General features: G+C 37.5%; 2 protein-coding genes across 2 annotated transcripts in view; one reads left to right on the top strand and one right to left on the bottom strand.

The window, feature by feature from the left end:
* The window catches only part of Dcr-2 (Endoribonuclease Dcr-2), a 55,261-nt gene that overhangs the window by 12,161 nt on the left and 17,363 nt on the right, over positions 1 to 25,737 (bottom strand). The window contains exons 14-26 of the mRNA XM_074099409.1: positions 25,523 to 25,638; positions 24,814 to 24,946; positions 23,593 to 23,867; positions 22,463 to 22,640; positions 21,467 to 21,552; positions 20,424 to 20,562; positions 19,471 to 19,685; positions 17,788 to 17,870; positions 16,638 to 16,734; positions 14,361 to 14,472; positions 11,879 to 12,069; positions 11,499 to 11,735; positions 10,593 to 10,728 (exon numbers count right to left, since the gene is read on the bottom strand). Coding sequence (XP_073955510.1) covers positions 10,593 to 10,728; positions 11,499 to 11,735; positions 11,879 to 12,069; positions 14,361 to 14,472; positions 16,638 to 16,734; positions 17,788 to 17,870; positions 19,471 to 19,685; positions 20,424 to 20,562; positions 21,467 to 21,552; positions 22,463 to 22,640; positions 23,593 to 23,867; positions 24,814 to 24,946; positions 25,523 to 25,638 — 1,998 coding nt within the window. The remainder of the gene's footprint in view (positions 1 to 10,592; positions 10,729 to 11,498; positions 11,736 to 11,878; positions 12,070 to 14,360; positions 14,473 to 16,637; positions 16,735 to 17,787; positions 17,871 to 19,470; positions 19,686 to 20,423; positions 20,563 to 21,466; positions 21,553 to 22,462; positions 22,641 to 23,592; positions 23,868 to 24,813; positions 24,947 to 25,522; positions 25,639 to 25,737) is intronic.
* On the top strand, positions 1,215 to 9,334 carry LOC141436425 (juvenile hormone epoxide hydrolase-like). Its single transcript, XM_074099410.1, has 7 exons — positions 1,215 to 1,387; positions 1,992 to 2,177; positions 3,971 to 4,360; positions 6,088 to 6,245; positions 6,716 to 6,903; positions 7,515 to 7,749; positions 8,139 to 9,334. The coding sequence occupies exons 2-7, from the start codon at positions 1,992 to 1,994 to the stop codon at positions 8,356 to 8,358; spliced, it is 1,377 nt and encodes a 458-aa protein (XP_073955511.1). The 5' UTR covers positions 1,215 to 1,387; the 3' UTR covers positions 8,359 to 9,334.

Consider the following 25,737-nt stretch of genomic DNA (forward strand, 5'->3'; position numbering starts at 1 on the left):
TGTAAAAATAGGTTTCTGTTGATAAAAATCTTTTTAACACAAACTTTTTTTTTGCTAACTTGCATTGTCTTCCAACCTACATATCCGTAGATATCCGTACAAGTTTCAAGTCGATGCCATTAACAGTTGTGTCCTGGCCGGGCCATTAGAATTTCACTACCAGATTATTTAATTATTATCGGATTTACACAAGTATGCCAAATTTCATCTCAATCTGATAACAAGAAGTGATCGAAAAAATATTTGCACAATTTATTTTTAAACCTCTATGCTAACAAGAACGTTTCGAGTTAAAGAAAAAACAAAAAGCAATGCAAAATACATAAAATACATCTAATAGGTCAAGAGGAGCAATTTTTGTATAATATTCCTTTGTGTGGAATTATTTACAACAAACAATTCGCTACATTGATTTCAAATATGTCGACTTTTGAGGGCAGTATCCTGTTATCATAATAATATCAAAGCATTCATTGACGAAATCCGTAATAACAACATAATATTGAGCAAAGACATTTTGCCAAGTAACACAACTCCACATACTTATTTCACAGCAAAAGATTTACTAAGATTCTTATTACCTACAAAGAAAAAATAACGAGCGTCGTGGGATCAATTTTTAAACTATTTTATACTAGCTTACGACCGCGGTATCGCCTGTGTAGATTATTTCCTATCCTATGGGAATTTCGGAGAACCCATTCTTAGTGGGTACTCTGCTCGCCTACAAATTAAAAGTAAGACTTGTGCAAACTTTCAAACTTCTAGTTACTTATAGCTTTCAATTAGTTTTTTTTAATCGGCTCACCAAATAAACAAAGTTTACTTCTTTATTATATTTATCTAATAATTATAGTAAGAGAAAAAGGGAGGCTATTGCCCAATGTCCAGCAAGTAAAAAAAATGTATATTAAACAAGTAATCGTGTAGTATAGTAGAGGATAGATAGTAAAGTTGTAGTATAGATCATAATACTCGTAAACATACAAACTTGTAAAAGTATAAAAAAATAACATAGATTTAACCAGAAGGACTCACGGAAGCAACGTGAGTACATACGAAGATACAAATACTATCCCATGAAGCTGTAGTACAGTTAATCTCAGTCTACTTACGACAGTAATAAAATTGTACAAACTGACCTTCAAATCGAATCTTAAGTAGGCGTTTTAATAAACTAGTAGTAAGTCGGTAGATTACAAGTTAAGGTCGAGGCCAAATAAAGTGTTACGACGAACTCGCGGAGTTTGATTTTGGCGAGCGCCGGGTTCGCGCGCGCACGTGTTGAGAGCCAAGGAAGGACGCTAATATTGTCGCGGAGTGTATCTCGTAAAAAAATATTTGATAATTAGTGCATACTGTTTTATGTAAATAACCGGTGGTAAAGGTTAGTTTCGTGCCATTTTTAGAGTGCTTACAAATACGTGATATCAATTTATGATTAGTAAAAAATAACTATTCAAGATCTTAAAATAATAATTTAAATTAAATTTTATATAAAAATTACATGTTTATGGTAAAAGATAGCACAAATTTTGTTATTTTAATAATTCAGGGGGTAGCCAAATTTTGTTATTTTAATTATTCAGGGGGTAGCAGAAAATTGGACTAGTTTCTCATCTTGAACACAAACTAGTTACTAATTTTAATCGGCAAGCTTAGTCAGCACGTCCTCCAGCTGGGTTGAGTGAAGATTTGCTAAAGGTAGCTGCGGAAAGCTGGATGAGATGGGCTGAAGACATGGTAAAATCGCGCGTTTAAAGGGAGACCCATGTCCAGCAGTCGACTGCTATAGAACTATGACAGTAAATCAGATTTGATTACATATATTTTTGCAGGTTTTTTTATATTTCGCACATGTAGGTAAACTGTAATTTCACGTCTCTTTAGCGTGAAATAAACACATTTGGCTATTATAATTCACGGCCAGTTTAGCGTACCTGTAATGTACACAACAAAGATATTTTTCTAACTACGTTTTGCATTTCCAGATGTTTAAATACATATCGTGGGCGGTGGCCCTAATAGCAATAGGTTACGGTGCACTAATAACATACAATCTCCACAAAGTGCCTGATATGCCAAAATTCGACTATGAGGAATGGTGGGGCAAAGGACCAAAGGATACCAAACAAGATACTACCATAAGAACGTTTAAGATTGATTTCAACGATACGGTAGGTGAATATTATACTGCCTTCGTACTTATAACTGTAATTAGCACCTATCTATCTTCGGTAAATAAATTGGTACCAGACATAAACAAACATTTGAACAATTCATGGAAGATTTCTGAATATGAATCTAACTTAGTGTATTAATGTAGGTATACCTATAGGCAGGTAGTGCTACAAGAGTTGAAGTAAATGATTACACACACAGCTACAAAAATAACTGATTGCATAAAAGAAGAAATAATGAAATAAATGAGTTAATATCAAAATTTGATAGGAACTTGTTTAAAAATGGATAGACCTCTTATTTGGCTGATGATGGTACATACGGGCATATGTAGGCACAGTCAACGTCATGAATAAGTGATCACTTTTGTATCTTGTCACTTTAACGTCATGTTTGAAAACCCATACAAAATTGTGTAACGACTGAAAGCGATAAGGTACAAAAATGATCAGTTATTTATGACGTTGACTGTACAATATCGCATTTCAATCTTTAAAGTTATATTCTCAAAATCCCGTGCTGGAAATTGCAACTTTGTAGGTAATTTTGTGCAAGTAGGTATTTGAAGATAAGTGTGATAAGGAAATCGATATAACAATCTTTTTTTTGATATAGCTCCATCGATAATAGTATCGATATCATCGATACCGATGATTCCGCAAATGTCGACGCTGAAAAAGACACTAGGTATCGGTTTCCCGTTGTTCGGTAGTCATGAGGTCATGACACATAACTGTGGCACGCCATAAAAGTTTTAAGAAAATTATAGCAGTTAAAAAATTTCGTCAATCAAAGTACCTAACCTACGGTACATGAAATATGAATAAACCCCTCAGATTTATTCCTTACTTCGCTCGCGTAAACCGTTAGATCTGGCAGTTATGTATATATATATTCTAAAGAATTCTAAAGAAGAATATTATTCGAAAGAATTATAGCTTATCCACGCAACTTCAACTTCAACCCCCGTCTACTTCCCCATATTGTGAAAATTTGTAAAAATCTATTCTTATTGCACATGTAGTTATAATACCTACTGAATGTTTATGTCTGACACATTTCCATTATACAGTGCCAGTGCTTTAGTAGGTGATGCGTTTTCTGTCCGTTAGTCAGCCATTATTCTCCTAACGCCCAGAGTCCTTTATAAAGGACTTATTGTAATTTGAACTTAAACTCTATCATAAATGACATAAAGTTTGATGTTCATATATCAAAAATTTGACTTGGACGTTAGGAGATTATACCGTTTTCAAAGGTAAAGATAGAAGATAAACTTATTCTGTTTGTACGGCAGGCGAAAAACGAACATTGAAGAAGTATATATTTTCTCCGATGCAAATAAAAATATTTGAATTTGAATTTGATGCACTTTTTTTACAAGCTTTTATTTAGTTTCACCTGTCCCGTGGTGTCTGTAATAAAATCTTGCAAGTTAAATTTGGCGAACTTCCAGTAGTCAGATTGACTTTAAATTTGGAATACTTATGGAATTGGAATACCCGGGCTCGCACTGAGTTTTTCGAAATTCATGTGCGAAATTACATTTGAAATTTAACATTGGCTTAACGAACGAAGATAAACATAGTGAGGAAACCTTTTCAATGGTGTGTGCGTGAAGTTATCAATCCGCACCGCACCCACGTGGGAAATACGGCCCAAGCCCTCTCATTCTGAGAGGAGGCCTGGGCCCAGCAGTGGGACGTATATAGACTAGGATGATGATGACTAGTGATTATCCCAATGGCCCTATTAGAACGGCAGACTGTCACTGAACTTAAACTTGCAGACGATCGCAGACCTCAAGCAAAGGATCAAGAATAGACGTCCCCTCACACCTCCATTAGAAGGCATCCAATCAGAGTACGGTATGAATACTTTTTACCTAGAAAAAGTATTGACTTACTGGTCTGAAAACTACGACTTCAAACAGCGGGCGGCACTTCTAAACAAGTTCCCTCATTACAAGACTAGGGTACAGGGGTTGGACCTACATTTTATAAGAGTGAAACCCGAAGTGAACGATCTGAAGGTTTTGCCTCTGCTCATGTTGCACGGATGGCCGAGCTCGTCAAAGGAGTTTGACAAAGTTATCCCGATGCTAACAACGCCTAGAGATGGATATGCTTTCGTATTTGAAGTCATCGCTGCTGATTTGCCTGGATTCGGTTTTTCTGAGGTGAGTTTGAGGACTTCACATTTATAAGATACTAGCTGTTGCCCGCGCTAAATGAAAGAGTTTACACTAAATGAAGACTCCACTTTTTATAGTCAAAATACTACAAACGGGACTTGTCACGCTAAAACACACGAGACTATGAGTGAAAAACACGAAAGTTTAAAACGTCCAATTTTTATGTTAGTAACTCATTTTTGTTGTGAAATGCTTAAATATGGTAAAGAAAATATGGAAATATTTAGTTCCACTTTCATCCTTTTTCTCCTTTTTTTGTTGGAGTAATAAAAATCCACCTATTCGTGAAGCAATGACTAACAAACATCTACGTTTTTAAATTGAGACTATCTTAGACTAATTAGGTAGGATTTTATGATCAAAGTCAAAAGAAGTTTTTTTTTTTTCAAATATTAAATTAGATAAAAAAAGTTACAAGCTTTTATATTCGAATGTGATCTATAGGTATAATGTGTAAGACGAATTTGCACGAGGTACTGGAAAGAGTGGAAAAATTTATAGCATTGAACTACAAACTTCTTACCTCGCTTCACCGCTACCACAAAACGGAACAGCAGAGGAGCAAGTTAAAATGTAGTTCAATTGACAGTAACGCTTTAATTTAGGGCTGTTGCCAGAGACTTTATCTGCGAAGAATTCTGCAACTGCAAAGTTGTGCAATTCTCCGGGATAAAAACTATCCTATACCTTCCCAGAGTCAAATCTCCATATAAAATTCGTAACAAGCAGACAGTCAGAGTTAATTGCGTATTTATTAATATTTAGTAAGTATAGACAACACTCAAAGTTATGTTATACCACGGCCTTAATCCGTCAGAATAAGAATCAGAGGTAGTACCTACAATTTTTGAAGCGTTAGACTTGTTCATATTTTTACACTATTTGTACTACAACATGTGAGAGTCAACACGTACTGGCTGTTTTTTTATTGAGACTGAGTCGCCTTAGGCTGCATTTCCACCAGAGATGTGCGAGGATCGCGAGGAATGTGTTTCTCATGAACCAATATAAGTAGAAACGCTTAAATAAAATAAATGTCATCTTTCATTTAGCTATCCTCGCAAAGCACCGCTCCGGTGGAAATACTACGAAATTCGAAAACCGAAGTATGTATCGTACCATCCCTCTCACTCTCGTACTAAAATATTAATTAGCGTTAGCGGGACGGTACGATACGAACTTCGATTTTCGAATCTCGTAGTAGCCCCTCAGCTGAGCGGAGCGAGGCGAGGTAAATGATGCGATTGGTTCATGACGTTCATTGATAACATATTCCTCGCACATCTCTGGTTGAAACGCAGCCTTAAGGGCCAAACTGTGCAGGTGGTAGGACCTTGTGCAAGGTCCGCCCGGATTGCTACCACCATCTTGCTCGCTAATCCTGCCGTGAAGCAGCAGTGCTTGCACTGTTGTGTTTCGGCGTGGAAAGTAAGACAGCCAGTGCAATTACTGGCACTTGAGGTATCCCAAATTAGGCCTCTAGGTTGGCAACGCATCTGCAATACCCCTGGTGTTGCAGATGTTTATGGGCGGTGGTGATCTCTTACCATCAGGAGACCCACATGCTCGTTTGCCATCCAGTCGAATAAATAAAAAAAGATACTAGCTAGTTCGTTGCTTTTGTTTACTTGTTTTAGTTTTTTAAATTTTAGCTTATAGACGTTATGTTATCCTAATGAAATTAATAGTTACTTTTCTTGTTTTTGTTCTAGGGTACGAACAAGCCTGGTTTAAATCCAGTAAAGATAGGTATAGTAATGAGAAATCTAATGAAGCGGCTTGGATTCGACAAATATTACATTCAAGCTGGCGACTGGGGTTCACAATGTGCTTCCCACATAGCTACTATGTTTCCGGAAGAAGTATTAGGGTAAGAGTAGTACAATATGGTATGGAATTTATTCGGAATATTGTTAAGTGGTTGGGTTAGGTTGTCAGTGACTGAATACTTTGTTGTTGCTGTAGTTAGATAGTACCACAATAAACAAAGAGGGAGCCGTAAAAAGAAACACTTCTAAAGCGTTGAGTCGTGACAATATCCAACTAAAGCGATGTGTCTCTGACATGAATGTGTTTCAGGATTTTTTTATTGTAAATGACCAATGTATCCGTGCATTGCTCGATGTTCAAAATGTACAATGTCAAAGGTGTGACTTTGATGGTAAAACATTTCCAAATGTCTCTGTTCAAACTAACCCAATAATCTCCCGTAACCGGAATATTTCGGTTTAATTTCAAATCATTTGTATAATATCTCCTGTGCTGACACAAGTGTTTGCAACAAAAAAAAAACTATACAAACAAGATAAAATTTACCTAAATATAAACATTTGTTTACAGCTTCCACTCTAACATGCCGATATCCGCAATGTCGTTGAGTAACATTAAATTTTTACTTGGATCACTGTTCCCTACTTTCACGGAACCGAAATATACAGAGAGAATGTACCCTTTGAAGAAACAGTTTCTATATATGATCAGGGAGAGCGGATACTTCCACATGCAGGCCACGAAACCCGATACCATCGGTAAGCCAAAGTTTTAAAATAATACACTCAGCGGCATACAATTTGGCCAACTCTACGTACAGAATTACTTATTAGTGCATACATTTGAGGACCAGCTTTTTTACCGCTCGGTATACGCGTATTACATTTCAGATTAACATCATGTCTTCCTAGATGGCTGACGCCGATTGTATTTACATACCCAGAAAATACCTCCTATAAGATTATTGGCCAATAGCGTTCATCCGAATATAAAAATTGAGGACCCTTAAACCAGTCATTTAAAAATAAATTGTAGCCAAATACCTCCCTGAAAGCTATATCGGCCACATTTAATTTAGTTTATGATATGGATGTAGATAATAATATATTAAATGCAAGTAGGCAGTAGCTGCCCCATGTGAACAAAAGTTCACACTTTGATTCTTTTTTTGTTTCATTACAAACATTTATTCAGTTTCATAAAAGTTTGACCCATTTCTAGTGATCAAATTGACTCGAAATTTGGTGTAACAAACACGAACAGTTAACAAAAAGTACAGTCAGCAAAAAAAGCTCGTAGTAGCAATATTTTTAACCGCAAGATTATTTTATATAAACAAGGCTGAAACTAACAGTAACTTTTTTTTTAGGCGTACCATTAACGGACTCGCCATCGGGACTGGCCGCCTACATAATGGAGAAGATGGCTATGTGTAGTCATAAGGAGCAACTAGACACGCCTCACGGCGGCTTGGAGAACTTGGATCTGGATGACGTACTTGACACGATCACTATTACATGGGTCAATAACTGCATCGTCACATCCATGAGAATATATGCCGAAGGCTACAGTTTGAAGTGGCCGGAAATCGTCGTTATGCACAAGTACGAGAATTTATCATTGATCTTTAGAAACACCTCTTTATTTTATACTTCGTAAGTAAAATAGGCATGTCCTGAAAGTTAGGTATGTCTACACAATCAGATCAGATGACCTATAAAGATACATATAAAAAAACAAGTAAATACAAAGAGTACTCATCAACATCAACGCCCAGGCTAAATCCCTTTCCCTTCACTATTTCCCTTATGATGTAGAATGCAGACCCTTGTCTGTCCGTGTTCCTTAACACGGAACAATAAAGGACACACTGGCATCAGCAGCAAAAATAGGTGTAAAACAATGTAGGAAAAAACATTATAGATGAATCAAAAATACATCACAGAATCAAAAGAACTCCTAAGTAGTAACCCATGTTCAAAAACTTTCACAGAATACCCTCAAAGGTGCCAATGGCAGCCATCAAGTTCCTGCACGAAGTAGTGTACCAACCCGATTGGATTATAAGGGACAAGTTCCCGAATCTGGTACGGTCGACTACACTGGACTTCGGGGGACACTTCGCAGCTCTACAAACTCCTGAAGTATTCGCTGATGATATATGGGAGTCCGCTGTCGCATTCAGATTGTTTCACGCGGAAACAAGTAAATAATTATGATAAAATTTAGTCATATTAGTCATGAGCGATTTGGCGAAAAATTGCGCAGCTTACAAGTTTAAAAACATATTTTTTTAATAAAAATAACAAAGCGGTGGTTAAAGCCGGGCATGGAGTGCATTATCGATGAATAAAACATTTTCGGTTCTAGAGACAATTTCTAAATAACGCATTGGTTTACTGCGGGCTCGGTTTTAAACATAAGTTAAACTCTAGTTAAATTTAATTTCACCTGCCAATATTTCGCAGTCGCTCACAATGTTGCTAGTTTCATTTTGTAAGAGATCTCTTAAAACAAGCGATTTTCTATCACATTTGCGTACTGGATTACTGTCAATTTAGGCATTTTATATTTAGTAATTTATATTTCGAGTACTTCATGCATTTATTATGTGCATAGCAGAAGATGAAAAGTAGGTTAGGTATTATTAGGTTTTCTCGAGCAATCGGCTGTAGACAAAAGCCTAATGGCTAAGACTGTAATTACTGCGGTTTTTTTAAAGCATTGTGTAGGAAGTTTAATTGTAATAGTTCATTGCCTCGTTTAAGGTGGCCAGTTCCCAAAGGTGGGGTTTGTGAGGAATACTTTGTCGGTGATAATTGTTAAAATAAAAACAGACTGAATTTTTTATAACAAAATTTCAACTATGCTACTGTCGAAAACTTGTAGCCCGCGGAGCAATAGACAAAGTACATAAATGCGCTGGTGCACATCATTTTTCGTTATTTTAGGAATCGATAAAATATTATCGATAATAATACACCGCACGCGTCTGTCCTTAGCGTAATGATGACATGGCACCACGGGTAATGAGTGTTTGACATTAGTGTAGGCATAATCTCCTAGTAGAGTTTGTGATAATTTTAAAGGGAACAAGACTGAGGGAAATACTTAATTCAGAATCATGTGTTGTGTAATGAATATTTAGTATTATGATTTAACAAGAAATAAATTACTTTTGATATAAAATGATTTCATTTACTTCAAATTAGTTATCTGTACAACAAATAGGTACCTGCATTAATATTTTACTTGACCATTTCATTAGCTTCCTTACGGAATACTAGTCTAACCAACGAGTCGTAGCAGCATGAAAAAGTAGCAAATTAATAAAATATATATTAAAGACCATGCGCGCGAACATTTGTAAAAACAAATGAAACGAAAATGTAGGAAATAAATGAAAAGAGATATATCATCTAATAGCACACAAAACAGATAGGTTCAGAAGTCAATCTCATGTATACACTTCACTTTTCATACCTACGCTCGGCGGTAGCTCTAGGGTTTTCAGCTATGGCTTATGCACAAAAAACTTGTGGTAGTGGCATTCGTATCTAGTTGTTGGATTTATTGTTGAGAATGAAACGGGAAGAATGGAAATATATATTAATAATAACTAAAATATTTTAATGTTAGTCATTGTTATATTACAAATTTGTCACACGACATTGGTGAAATGCACGATTATTATATTTCAAAGTGTAATAAATTCGCATTCTCCATTATTGCACAAAAAAGTTCACAGACGTGTGTCTCAAGCGGATGGCACTCGCGCTCGCTCGCAATGGTCTCAACCTGTCCGAGATATCGTGTCCGTGAGCAGTGTCTATATGTGCGTAGCTCGAGCGCACTTTGTATGTAGATTGATTTCTGAACCTATCTGTTTTGTGACTCTACATCTAATCCATCGAGAATGATCTGAGCCATAGTCAAAACCTGACTCATCAATTCAAAGCCTAATGATTCGACACTATCATTTTCATCATCAACATTGATGAATGATCGAGGAATGGGTTGGAAGACCTGGAGGTCTTCTTCTGTTATTTTGTCCTTTTCTTTGTAAGCATTTCGATATTCGTGTGAATGTGAATCACCTAGGTTTACATTTGTCGCATTTAAATTTGGATTTGCCAGAAAGAAGTTTGCTTTGTATTGCTACTGCCAGGAGTCGCTGATCCCACTCCATTACATTATGGCCCTGGTGAGTAAGGATTATTCGCGGTAGTTACTTTAGTTCCTTTCTTTTCATACCAATAATTTACCTTTTAAGATAAAATTGGTTGCCTAGTACCCATTGCACAAGCTTTGGTTAGTTTCTGACTACGTCAATTAGTGTAAATTGTCCCATGATATTTATTTATTTATATTTTTTAATTATTTTTGTACTGCCAAATGAACTAATGCAAATAATTCGAGAGTAAACTAGTAATAAAAAAAAACTCACGCAATGGGTCTCCATGAAATTCTGCACCATCGTGGGAGCGAAGAAGCCGGGCACGAGGAAGTCTTTCCTCGGTGCCAACTGTTCCACCTTCATTCGGCCACCTAGTTGCATCTTCTCCCCCGCGTAGTATAGGTTCCTGTGAAAGAACACACCGAATCATGTATATTTTTACTAGCTTTTATTCTTGCCCTGTTTGTTGTTGTTGGTCTTTTTTTGGTTCAAATCTTGCAAGTTAATTTTGATCCATTTCCAGCGGTCGGATTGACTTGGATTTTAGTATACATAACATGTAATACCTTTAAAGTATACATAACATGTAATACTTTGGTATGTGGGGGTTTTCGGGGATGATAAATCGATCTATTTTGGTTTTATTTCTGGGAAAACGCTTATTATCGAGTTTTAGCCCGAGCAAAGCTTGGTCGCCCAGGTACTGTATACTAAATTTCAAAAAAATGACATAATATGAGACTTGAAATTTAGTATACATATTGTGTAATGTATACTCAAGTCATTATGTAAGTTGGATTACAATATTTTTTTTAACAAAAACTTATTTATGAATGAACTTTATAAGAGTGTGTTTTAGAATCGATCAGTCATTATTAGTTTTAGGTCTCGGCAAATATCACGTACCAGTTTTTTTTCGCAACAGTGTAATATTGTGAGAAAACTGAGTTAAATTGAGTAAAAAATGTTTCTTCGCTAAAATTTGTTTTTTGAAAAAAGAAATGATTTTTGAAAAATTTCAAGTGAGATTAGGGGACGGGGTCGAGCAAAATCTTACGACATCTCACCAAGAGGAGAGGGAGGGGCTGAAAAATCGCCAAATTGCGTCCACTTGGACGCAGGCACTTAATAAATGGAGGCAAGTTCAGTACACAAAGATTAAAAAAAGGCACTTACTTGTTACCAATCAATCGTCCTTTTATATTGGTTAGCTGTCCTTCATTCAGTTGCGGGAACTTGTGGTACAAGTACAGACTTGCAGCGAACTTCAGGAAGGAATCCCCCAGCGTCTCCGGCCGTTCTAGGTTGAATATGTCGTGCGAGTTTATCGTTGTGATGGCGGCGAGAATGTCGCGTAGCTCCGGACCGCGGCCAGTGGGTTTGAGGGAGAGCATAGTTATTTTGTCGTTGTATCTGTGAAGAATAAAATGAGATGTATACGTACCCTCATGCCCATCTCTACATCATATATGTATACATCATACGAGTACATAAACTATGTCCATAAGTGTTGCCGTCTAGATGAGTCGCTATTGGCTCCATTTATTAATACTTACTTGAGTGGTGGAGCTAAGATGGCCGTTAGTGTCTGCGTAGGAGGAGCCGTGTAAGAGCGCGGAGGGGACCGCAGTACGCTCAAATCTTTTCTGCCATCTATCGGCGTCGACACAAACTCATCGTAACACTCTATATCCATCAGGGTTGCCGTAGAGATGTTTCGCTCAATGTCTATCGGCTCCATTTTATCCTAAGAATATGAACAAGAATTGTTACATAATTTTATTAACTTGCATGAGTACGTCACATGGACACATTGGACGTTTCAATAAAGCGCGCTTTGGAAACGCGCGTCGGCAAAATTAAGCCTTTCTCTATCCGTAAGTAAAATCAAATATTAAAAACAGTTTTAGATTATCGACGGTTGTATATTTAATTCAATGTGCTCCCGATATTGAACCAGATATTTAGCTAACACAAAAATTAGTTAACATTCTTTGAGTCGTTACAAATTATGTGGTGACTCGTTTTTGATAAATATGTAAGTAGTTATATTGATAGTCTCCTGTCGACAAATTTGTCTTCCTGTCTACAGTAAGAATTTTCTCAATATTTAAATAAATAAAATAAAATAATAATAATAAACAATAGTACATTGTGCATTAAGGGGCGTAAGAAGCGGCCCGTGAAACACAATGATCTTCATCATCACATTGAGAGGAAAAAAATGCAAAAAATTGAAAATATTTTGTGTCTAAACACAAAAGAGAGGCGCTAAGAAAACACCTGTATAAAATAATGGGTACCCGCCAATACAGGGGTCTACAAAAAAAAAAAAATCGCAGTTCGTATCGTACCGTCCCTCTCAGTCGTAAATATTTGCGTCAGCAAAACATCTATTTTCGAATTACGTAGTAGCCCCCCTGATTGTCGCTTTTTTCGAGTCGTCTACCATAGATAATGCTAAGCTAATTATTCCAACATGCTAAAAAAATATTTACTAAAATTATTGCAAAACAATTTGATACAAAAAAAATACGAAGTTTCATGATGCGTGGAAAATTTTTATGGTGTAAAATTGGGTTATAGCTAAGTTTTTAAGATGTAAATAAAATGTTGGCTGACTTGAAACCTCTTTATTCTGAAATTACGTACCTACTCACTTTTTACAAGCTTTTATTTAGTTTCACCTGTCCCGTTGTCTGTCTGTCTGTATGTAATCAAATCTTGCAAGTTAAATTTGACGAACTCCCAGTAGTCAGATTGACTTGAAATTTGGAATACTTATGTAAACCGCGTGACAATACAATAATCTAGTAGTGACATCCTGGTAGTCCAGCCAGGTTCGTCTCTTCAACGGGGTATGCAAATGTAGTTTGGGTGACAATGCAAGTACAGTCAGCAAAAAAAGCTTGTATTAAAAATGAAGTTTTTATGGTTAGGTTATTAAAACTAAAGTCATAACTCCCTTCAGAAGAAAAACTATACGTAAACGTAAATCCATAATACCCGCGGGAACAATTGAGGTCATCGTCCTTTAGTATACAGGCATGAAATAACATCGTTGACGAGCAAGTGTGATGAAAAATTAATTAATTGACTTTGGTGACTATTATATACGACAGCACTAGCGTTCGTGTAGGTTCCCGTAAGCGAAACCGCGGGAATCATCATGTCTAACAGTTAAATAAATAAAAAACCAGGATTTTACTATACCCCCACGACAATTTCCAACAATTGCATGAATCACACCAATACAAAATTGCATTTATCTATTATCGGCTGAGATTGCAGGATTTTACATGCGTACATTCCAATACTGTGGGAATACAGGAATAAAAACTAGTCTTTGTATAATAACAGTTCCAGCCATCTGCATACTAAATTTCACACAAAGCAACTACCACTAAACTACTACTAAATAAAAATAAATGACTAAATAAATTAGAGATGTGTTCCGATTATGACTGGCCGACTATCCAACTAGCCGATTAGTCGCTTGTAAAGAAGCCGACTAATTGGCCGACTAGTCGGCCAAACCGATCACGGTTTCGGGGATTTCCGTGACGCTTCGTTAACCAGCTGATTCGCGCGCAAGTCGCAACCGACGTTTGTTTATTGGTTTTATTTACATACTTCGTATTATTTCTAGATTTGTTCCTATAAAAGCGGGCTTTTTGTGTAAAGAAAGTCTTGTGTATAGATTTTTTAAACAATTAGACAATGATTCCAGTAAAGTCAAGTGTAACTAATGCCAAACCAAATGATCATTTCTCGTGATGGGCAAGGAAAAACAGTAAGTAAATGTTACAAGAATGAACAGCTTAAGGTTTTTATGTAATGTTATTCCCCCGCTGCGTTGCGTATACATGAAAATGAATATTTAATTGAAAAATACATACACATTAAGAAGCCGGATAGTCGGCACATATCAAAAATAAATGACTAATTTTAGCATCAAAACAGTCACAAAGATACACACACACGCACGCATAATTTAAATCTTTGAAATAGGCACAATCACATGTCGCGAATACTTACATCCCAGGGGTATTCCTTGTTTATTTTCTTTTGTTGGAGTTGATAAAGGCTATCTTTCATTGACACGATTGGCCGGCGGGGCGCGTTTTCTCGGTCTATCGGGTTGTTAATTCTGTGCACAAAGGAAACTTTATTATAAAAAATAAAATATGTAATATAATTGGGTAGTAGTTTTGTGGTTAAAAAAAACCATTGTTGTAGAGGCTGGAAAGTAAGCAACAGATGAACGAATTAGTTTGAAGGCCAACTCGAAGGGGAGGCCTTCGATAATACGAGTTCATCTATTGCACTTTTGACCGAGACTAAACATTGTGATTTTCACGACCACTACGAGGAAATAAAAAACATTTATCACAAAACAAACAATAACAATCCAAAGACTGCGTAGCTCCCGCATTGTGACATTCTTTACCGGAAAGGATAATACCGACATGGAAATACCGACCCGCTTTTTCTTTTACACGCCCATAGAAACTCATGTACGAGTATGTCAGTTTGATACGAGTTTGTATGGGCGTGTACACGAATAATCGGGTCGGTATTATCCAGGCCGGTAAAGAGGTTCACCCCTCCCCACTGTTTTTTTTATGACATACCTATTTTTTTTAACGAGTCCGTTCTTAGTGGCCAGCACCCAAAACCACATATTTAAAAAATAAAAACGTCACCCTCGTCATGTCCAAACCTCTGGCAGCACGACGAGCATGACGAGGATGAATACTCGCGCACTAAGCAGCTTGGCTGTTCAGCCAGTGTAGTGCAGTGTGCAGCAGGCTTATAAAGTTAATGCTGTGGCGTTTTTTCATATTTAAAAAAATTAAAGCACTTTGTGCATATTATGCGTTCAAGAAAAAAAACCACATAAAAGTCATAAATGACGCATTCTCATTGGTCAATTTAATTTCACATGTAGCAGATGATGATTACTTTTGATTTGTCGTTTCAGCACGCCGGGAATAAAATTATGAAATATATTCTAAAAAGTCGTATCGTACTATGAAATACATATATAGATACGACCTGTTACCGTAATGTATTACATTGTTGCCGTGTTTCACGAGCTATAAATGAGTCAGCTGTTAAATATACATATATAGGCAGTTATTTGTACTGGATTTAGGTTCTCTAGGCCATATTTTCGAGCAGTGTCGTGAAAAATATATTCTGTTTAGTCCGTTAGCTAGTTAGGATATCAGAAAATATTAGACATGTATTTTTACTTTTGTCAATCAAATAAAATACGACAAAGATGAAGCGCGTCAAAGTTCGGGAGTGACGTCACACCGTGCAAAAAAGTGTAGAACTTTAACTGGCTATAATAACTCCGTCATTTTTTGTTTAATTGGCAGAAAAAATACGTGTACAATATTTTCCGATAGTCGAACTTACAGACTAAATAGAATAATATTTGTTTTACCCAGGAAACCCTCCGCCGCATGGGAACTACGGCCCAATATCTCTCATTCTGAGAGGAGGCCTGTGCCCAGCAGTGAGACGTATATAGGCAGGGATGATGATCCCAGGAAACATTTTTTTTTAAGTCAGCGATGACAAGTATGACAAAGCTTGTGTACCCTAATTGCAAGGTGTAAGCTCCAGGCAGGTTGGACATAAAGGGGAGTTTTTTAGCCGGTGAGTCCAGCATATTCTGGGTTCTCCTTTCCCAGACGTCTATAACAGATATTTCCCGACTGCACGCTATCAAAGAACCTGTAAAAAAACTTTTCAAAAAGCAAGAACCCACCTTACTAGCCTAGCAACCTTGGCCCTTCCAGCGACTCAATCCCAAAAACTCCGAGGCGTTACAACTGAAGATATACGTAACTCACCGCCCTCTTATTCTCCGGGTTGCCTAAGAGCCCGTTCCCACTTGTCGGGTGTCGGATCCGTTTCGTGTCGGATGTTGGTCGTTTCATTTGTATAGAAAATCGGTGTCGGGCAATCAGCTTCATTTAAAATTGTTCTGCCACTGAAACATCCGATTAAAATCCGGGCCCGACATCCTACTAATGGGAACCAGCTCTAACGATAATGTTCAATTCAACCACTTACAGCTACATATATTGTCTAGCTTGAAACGCACTGACAGGAGTCCGCATAGAATACCGATCCGGAAATAAGCGAGGCGCAGTATTCTATGCGGTACGCCACCGCTGTCAGTGCGTTTCAAGCTTTATGCGACATTTGTGAAACAGAAATTTTCAAATCATCTGCCTTCTGTCCTTAGCTTAGGCTAATCCTAGCTCAATAAAAGTGGTGAAATATAAAAATTGTTACCTGTCAATACTGTTGACTGCCAAGGGTTCTTCTACCTGGGTTAGTAGCGACTTCATGACGACCTGAGGGTCAGCTTCAATCGGCAACCACTCTTCACCTGGACCAAATAGTACATTACTGCAGAGACCGCGAAATAGGGGATTGCCGGCTAGTTATAGATGGCCGAGTGTTAACGAGGCCATCAATTCCTGTTCGCGAACGAGGCTTGTATAGTACTTTTCATAAATAAATCCAAGGAAATAATTCCATGTCATATGATGATGAACTCATATCGGAAACAATAACACTAATTTTAATTAAAAAACACTCGTTTTAAGTATAAACCATATAAGTATTTGGTTTTTTTTTTTCTATCTCCGCCGAAATACTCTTTTTCAACAATATTTTTGTAAGCTGTTCGGGCTAATGATTTTGCCACCAAATCTTGAGATGATTTTATTTATTAAAACTGACGATACCTTAGTAATTGGTTATTTTAATAAATTATTAACAATAAATGTTAATCTTTGTTTATTATATTGAAATTAATCTAATTATTAAATAATTTAGTCAAATAAGAAATTAAAAAGTAAATACACATTTACAAACTATGTCTTCCTTAATTGGCAGTATGTCAATAAAAAAACCCACTGAAACAAAAGACAATCTCTTTGGTGGCCATGGCCAGAAATGTTGTATAAAATTCCATTACTTTCCTCTGATTTGAAATTAGAACGGATCTTCCAATAAGTGCACAACGACGTACTTCGCTTTCTATCATCACAGATAAGGACATTTTCTTGGATGTTTGAGAAAAATATTTTGTAAATTATGATCTTTCAAGTATACCTAGTGCTATCCACGAAGACGCGTGATTTTGTCAAATTAGACATCAAGAATCTTTCGGCACAATGTTTCTTTTCTCTCTCACGATTTTTGTTTTGAGTTGTTATTTTTTTTGTTGTGCCGAATTCCGGTAAATAAATTTATTCTTTCTTTCTAAAACTATTGGATTGGGGGTACAGTTGTTTGCCCGTTCATATGAACTGCAAAAGTCAATTTTATTCGAGCGCATGCGCAAAGTGGCAGCACGTAAGGACTCGTCAATGTAGTGACAAAAGATGGCTACAGGTGGCTTAGCCTAGAGGTTACTAAAAATAAAAATAAATACCTGTAGACAAATGCGTCCGGCCATATCCCGTCGACTTCACGATTTCAGCGCGGAGATCGTACGCAGTCAAAAGCATCTGAACTCTGAAATTAAAAAATAAACTATTCACTTCTCCTCGTCGTAAAGTTCGTGTTTATGCTGTATCTAGGCGACATAAAATGACTTTTTATGCTCTAGTGCATAAAATAAAATCTTCGTCTAATACCAACTCAAGACCAAGGTAATCAAGTGTCAACAGCCACAAACAAAAACTTTCTATATATTTTTTAAATAATTTTTAATTTATATAAAACTAAAAAACAATAATATTTTTATATAAAACTATATAAAGGTATATAGGACTTATTGTAATTTGACATTGAACTCTCTCACAAGGTCGCTAGTATTATTTCACGAAAAACTTTTTCACGAACGACTTTATTACGAAAACTTTATCACGAAAAACTTTATCACGAATAGACTTTACCACTAAAGACTTTTTCACGAAAACTTTACCACTAAAGACTTTATCACGAAAACTTAATCACGAACAGACTATATCACGAAAAGACTTAACCACGAAATGACTTTATCACGAAAACTTAATCACGAATAGACTTTATCACGAAAAACTTTATCACGAAAAAACTTTATCACGAAAACTATACCACGAATAGACTTTATCGCGAATAGACTTTATCACGAAAAATGTTTGTTACTTCTTCACGCTGAAACGGCTAGACGGATTTGGATGAAATTAAGCAAAAAGTTAGTTTATAATCTGGATTACAACATAGGATACTTTTTATCCCGATATTCCCACGGGATAGGGATAAAATTTCGAAATAACAACCGCTAGGCTTAGATACATGAAATTTGGTATGTAGATAGTTGGACGTCTGGAATAATACGTAGATAACTTTTTGACCCGATTTTCCTACGGGATACCCAGGGATAAATCCTAAAATAACAACCGCTGGGCGTAGACGTAGAGCCATGAAATTTAGTATGTAGGTAGCTGGACATCTGGAATAAGTTACATTTATCCCGTTTCGTGATAAAGTCTATTCGTGATAAATTTTTTTTGTGATAAAGTCGTTCGTGAAAAAGTTTTTCGTGATTAAGTACTGACACCACACAAAGTATCATGGTCATAAAACAAAAATTTAACTTGGGCCGCAGGAGGTTATGGTCGCCGCGTCCGCTCGCCCGTCTGGCCACGCAGTTGACAAAAACGACGAAACTCAGTACGCGCAGTGACAAACGACGCTCATCAAACATTTTGTTATAATTAAGCGACAGTCGCTATTCTAATACTTTATCAGAATATATCTATTAACTCTCGGCGAATGAACGTCGGTATTTTTTTAAATGTTTTCCACTCCATTTACTTGTACAGTTACCAGCACCGATATTTGACACGACAAAGCGTGCAGAAATATCAGAGATATAAAAAACAGTGAAACGTATATATAAGTCATAATACCTGTAACACACAATAAATACTTTGACTTTGAATATCTGATACGACTCTATTTCTAGTGCCGGTAGGACGTGTCAGATATTTTTGCACGCTCCGCTGTGGCAGATATTAATGCAGCTGACGGCACCGTTGTTGTAATGTTGTTAGTTACGGTGTTCCAACTTTTAAACTCAAACCCAAACTCGATATCTACAAAAATGTGAAATAATATTCTAAATTACCTGTGTATGAGACTAGGGAGCATAGTAGCTTTGTACCAAAGGCAGCCCGGGAAATCGTATTTGATACAAAACTCCGGTATGAAGATCTCAGCGAAATTCTTGGGTCTATCATCCCCCTGAGACGCAGATATAAGCTTTCTCTGTTTGTCTGTCAAAGCTTTTATAGTAGCAGCTCTGGGCAAAAGGCAGTTCATTCGCGAGCTGATGTTTCGGACCTAGAAAAAAAAAAGACTGTTAAGCTGCGATTCGACTTCGCGCGGCGCCGCGCGGGCATTGTTCGACCCGGCAAACTTGTTTTGTTTGAGTTGCCTCGTGAGACAGTACGGTATCCATAGTTAACGGCTACCGCGCGAGCCAATTTTCGATGGTTTGCCGCGCGCAGTCGATACGCAAAATTATATGACCTCGGATAGGAAAGGGTTCCGTATCAAAGTATTTATTGTCAGTGTCATATTTGTCGTGCTACCGCTGACACGACGACGCACGACTGCACGACGCTATACAGGCATAATTTGTATTCGCCGCGTTTTTTTTACATAAGATGACTTGTGATTGACCCTTATCTCACCTGTTAAAAATTGTAGATGAGGCAAGATGTATCCCACATATCACACCAATTTGGAAAAGAAACAACAACTGTTTTTTTACAACATTTCGTTTCAAATAATATTTTAACTTCCCGTTGAACTACGAGCTTGAAATTTGGTGATAATGTTTAATATCACGTGAATTTTACTAACACTAATATATGAATTAAGATTATTTCTTTGAAATTAACTATTTTTTAGTCAGCAGAGCTTTGCTAACACTGGACTTTAATAGCCATTGTCGTTCACTCTTAGTATTTATTTATTTTGACATACCTAAAAGTTTGTACGGAACCCTCGGAGCGCAAGTCCAACTCGCACTTGGCCAGTTTTTTTACTAAATTAATCATGAAACAGTATACAAACCTCTAGCAGCGGCTGATCCTTCATGCCAACTATATCCAAGTGGTATTTAGATGCGTAGTATTGCTCGTAGGTTTCGTAGGAATCGCTGTCGAAATTAGACTGGGGCGTCATGTATTCCAGCACATTCGATACTATGTACCTAGAAACAATCAAACGGATAAATAAATAAAACTTATATACTGATACGGACATTTAGGCGAGGAACACACGGAGCGAAGCTCAGACAGACCGCTCGGAGAGGTGGTTGCACCGCGAAACCGCGCGGTGCGGAGTCAGATACAAAGCGGTAAGTTGAAAAGAGTTTTTTTCCAAAATGAACTCCACGGCGATAGCGCCAATTTGGTTAATACACCGGCTAAAACCGTTGTTATACCAGCCACGAAACGATCAAAACGACGAAAATATTTGGCTCATCCATTTCTTGAAAAAGCCGTGGTGGCCTAGTGGTTTGACCTATCGCCTCTCAAGCAGAGGGTCGTGGGTTCAAACCCCGGTTCGCACCTCTGTGTTTTTCGAAATTCATGTGCGGAATTACATTTGAAATTTACCACGAGCTTTGCGGTGTGAAGGAAAACATCGTGAGGAAACCTGCACAATACCTGCGATGCAATTCAATGGTGCGTGTGAAGTTCCCAATCCGCACTGGGCCCGCGTGGGAACTATGGCCCAAGCCCTCTTGTTCAGAGAGGAGCCCTGTGCCCAGCAGTGGGACGTATATAGGCTGGGATGCCACCTACCTACGTCGTGATACAATTTTTCAAACCGCTCGACCGCGCACCGCGCCGCTCCGTGTGTTCTTCGCCGTAACGATTCATGATATACATATAATGTAGTGTAAACAAAATTAGAATAAAAATCCTAACTACTTTATGTCGATTATTAATCCCTCGATGCGATTTCTCTACGCTGTCTTGATGGGCACTGAGGCTGATTGAAGTAGCTTGAAAAATACGAACTTTTCCGAGAAAATACGATGGCAAAAGATTATTCACCATATAACCTACATAAAATTTAAAAATAAAAATAAACAATTGTTTACTCACCGACTTGGCAAAATGTTTCCTCTGTACCATGGAGTCACCACGGCATATTGGTAATCTTCTTTTGTGACATTCAGCGATTTTCTTTCCTGAAAGCAAGGTAAATATGACATGCGTATTATATATTATATTATTATTATAATGTAATCTGGCCCTGCCGGCAAATTTTTTTGTGCCGCTGCGGATATAAATTATAAGCAAGCATCCACTCTTTATTTATTACAAGCAAGGCGGGTAACCGCGACTCCGTCCGCGCAATGTTCGTTTATCGCTATCCCGCGGGAACTATGCAATTTTCAGAGATAAAAACTATCCTATGTCCTTCTCCGGGATTTAAACTATCTGTACACCGTATTTCATCTAAATCGGTTCAGTCGTTTAGACGTGATGAAGTAACAAACAAACAAACAGACTTACAAAATTTCGCTTTTATAATATTAGTGGGATGACTATGTATAACTTGGGTAAATTATGAATAGTGGCGAGTAGCTCAACAATCACGGTGTGCGAGTACAGTCAGCAACAAAGATATGAATATAGCTAAAGTGCCAAAAATACGTATACACGACCTTAATGTTCAGGCAATAAAGTCCTGTATACAAATTTTTGGCACTTTGACTGTATTCATATCTTTGCTGCTGACTGTAAAGCAAATTTTTAAACTCGTGATTTTCACTCATAACTAGTTACTACAACACCCGGGACTTATCACGCCTTGATGAGTCATAACTACCCCGACGTTTCAGCCACACTGCAGTGGCTGTGGGCAAGAGTAGACCACACTGCAGTGGCTGTGGCCACGAGTAGACCACACTGCAGTGGCTGTGGCCACGAGTAGACCAGTGGTCATGGTCATGAGTAGACCACGGCCACTGCAATGTGACTGAAACGTCGAAGTGATTATTACTCGCGTGTGGTCCCGGGTACTTTAGTAGTTATGTTCATGGCATGCAAAAGGCTTTAGAGATCACTCCAAGGCAACTTCCAAGGTTAACTTACTTCAAAAGAAGGAGGGGCAAGAGGCGGGACCTCCTGATATCGCTGCATCGTTGCCCAGTCAATATCGTAGCCACTTGTTTCCTTCACCGGGACCACAAACATGCGGTTCTGAGTGCCATCGAAGGCGAGGAACTTCTTCGCGACTTCTAACACTTGGTCGAACAGGAAGAAGTGGAATCTAGGAAACAAATCAAAAGCATCATCATAATTATTTACAGCCATTATCAATATAATATATTTCATTTGAACCCGGAAAACCAGACTAATTTTACGATATTAGTAACTTTGAAGTAAATAAATAGTTGTCGATAGGGAGTATGCAGGTTGTTTTTGTTTGTTCCAACTTATCTTTACTATTTCACAAACCGAGACGTGTGAGATCCAAATTAAAGATCGCGACTGTACCTGAAATATTTACCACTTCGTAGGTGTGGTTAATATACTCATGGAAAACTACAGACGGACGGACATAGCGAAACCACAAGTGTCCCTTGAGAATGTACCTGAAATATTTACCACTTCGTAGGTGTGGTTAATCACTTATTTGTACCTATAGTTAGCTATAACTTACGGTTATTAGGCAGATTGATCTATGAATTGTGATGAATCGAGGTAATCAGATCAGAACATGACTTGTAAACATTGTATGTGATTGTATGATAGGTTAAATTGGCTTGGCAACCACGCACGCCGTAGCCGCGTTCGTTTGTTGTTTATTCCTTGTTTCGTTTTTTTTTCTGGTTATAGACAAAAAGGTAAAGGAGTATAGCCTATGCCTGCATGGTAACTTCATTTGTTAAGTATAAATGCTTAGTGTTTTCTTCTTTCTTTAAACGGAATACTGTGTCGGTCTTCACTTTAGTGAAATTGGTTTCTTATTTTAATGTATGATAAACAGATGGTCCCAAAGGAAAAACAGTTCGCAAGACCGGCAATTTTTGCTGATTCGGGACCATTTTGTGACATAAAACTTTCTTAATTTTTAATATCTTTTTGTTATGCTACGTTACTTTGTCACGAATAAATGATTTCTATTTCTATTAATATACTCATGGAAAACTACAGACGGACGGACATAGCGAAACCACAAGTGTCCCTTGAGAATTCTAAAAAACAGCCCGCTCACTTACCGTTTTATGAGTTCCAACATTGCATTATCCAGTTGAATACACGCGTAGTTCATTTCCACGTTAATCTGTACTTCGCCCACTGTTAAGTACATCGGGAAGGCGCATATTTTAGGAACCGCGTCCGATGTCAGAAAGCCGAAGCCCTCGGGTCTTTGGAGTAGGTCGTATAGAGCCTTCTCACGAGACTCCGCTGGCTTATCGAACTTAATAGTCAGATGGATTATATGCAGGTAGTGAATACCATTGCCGTTTCCTCCAATAAGGTATTTCGGGAACTGAAAAAGATTTAGTTTATGAAACTTTGTTCGAATATCCTATTGGCCGAATTCCTTGCACTAAGCATCGTTTTTATCTGGATATTAGTTTTTGATAGAACGATCTAATATACATTGAACTTTACCTTCAAGAATAAATATCCGCTTTATACATTGCAGAGTGAATTAACGAGTTTTTAAAGATACAGAATCTGCACCAGTAGTTTCAAGAAATTACGCCTTTCGTCATATCTAATACTTCCTACAACTTATTAATCTTCATAAATCATAAAAGATATTAGACCGGAGTACGACGATAAGACTAGAAACTAAATGAAGGCTCTAGTATTTTAAAATAATTAAATACAAAATATTTTAGTGCTTTTAAAAAAGTTTGCTACTTTTTATCGTCGTGCTTTACTTACCAACTAAAAGAAACAGTCATAAAACGTAATATATCAAAATACAGTGCAAAAATAGCCATTTCTTGCGTGTGCGTTCTATGTTCAGAGGTTCAACCAGCTCACTATCTTTACCCTTTATATTTGTGGATCGGACCGCAGACATCATCCAGTGTGAGCAGAGGCCTTGTTGTCTAACATACTTGGAATCACGATTGTTTTCACCTCATATTTCTGTTACACAGAACGAGGGTAGAAAGAGATGGTGAATGCGATCGCGAAAGTCAGCGCGTTAGGGTCTCCCCACATCTATCGACACGGAATCGGCAATAGATAGAAAAAAGCTTTATGTCTACGCAATAAGAGCGAAAAAGACGTCGACGCGACGGCAGGCGTCGGCCGAGCCGATCCGAGCCGAACCATGCCTTTTTATTTTAGCTACTATTGCGTGTACATAAAAGTTGTTTCTATCGGCAATTCGCGTCGATAGATGTGGGGAGACCCTTAGGCAATACGACCTCTGGCCTCTATTTGGCCGAGTATGTGTATATTATGTAGTAACTTACTACTTTTTGATGTTTCCGCGTCCTTTTCTTGGTGCCTGCTTTTGGCAAGTTGTTTTCCTCGTCTTCGTTCTCATTCTCCCAAGGCCAGTTTAGGAAACATTCTTTAATGTCTGGCATTTCAAAGTCAACTTTGCTGTGCAAAACAGAGAATAAAGATAGTTTTATGTAAGTGGATTTACAGATAAAATGTTTTTTTTTTATCAGCATATATATTTCACGACTGACCCTATAGTGTGGGGTATAGTTTGAAACCATTGGGGGGTTGCCAGGATGATATTTCGATTCAGTGACTTGTTCGCGAAATATTCTACTTTAAAGTGCAAATTTTCATTAATATCGAGCGTCCCCCCCACCCCCCTCTAAAATCTAAAATGTTGGGTGGAAAAATTCAGAATGGTAGTAAATATATCAAATTTACAAGGAAAATTATAACGGCTAAGATTGCTTGAGAATTATTAGTAGTCTTAGCAGCCCAAGGTATAAAATATACCTAAACTTGGAAGATTCCGTACACAATACGAAATCCTTCGGAAAATATTACTTGACTTTTTCATGATGGCTACGGAACCCTATCTAGGGCGTGTCCGACACGCTCTTGGGCGGTTTATTCGTTTTTCTGAAGATTCATATAAGAAAGGAAAAGAAAACCGATCTTCTGTTTCAAGCTCTGAACGACATTAGCAAACTAGTTTAATTGTACGCAACATACCCATATTGCCGCGGTAGTAGTGTTATCTGGTCCAACTCTCCGCTTTTGTGTAGCTCTATGCAAGCATTGAGTGCGGCTGATCGCTTCGCTGTTTTAAGGTTGCCGTACGGTTCGCTCTGAAAAAAAAAGTTAGAAATAATAGGTTCCAAGTGAAACTGAATGAAAGTCACATTAAATGACACGTGAGCGTCAACTTACCGCAACCGTAAAAGTAA

Source organism: Choristoneura fumiferana, chromosome 16 (genome assembly GCF_025370935.1).
Source record: "Choristoneura fumiferana chromosome 16, NRCan_CFum_1, whole genome shotgun sequence".
Classification (NCBI taxonomy): domain Eukaryota; kingdom Metazoa; phylum Arthropoda; class Insecta; order Lepidoptera; family Tortricidae; genus Choristoneura; species Choristoneura fumiferana.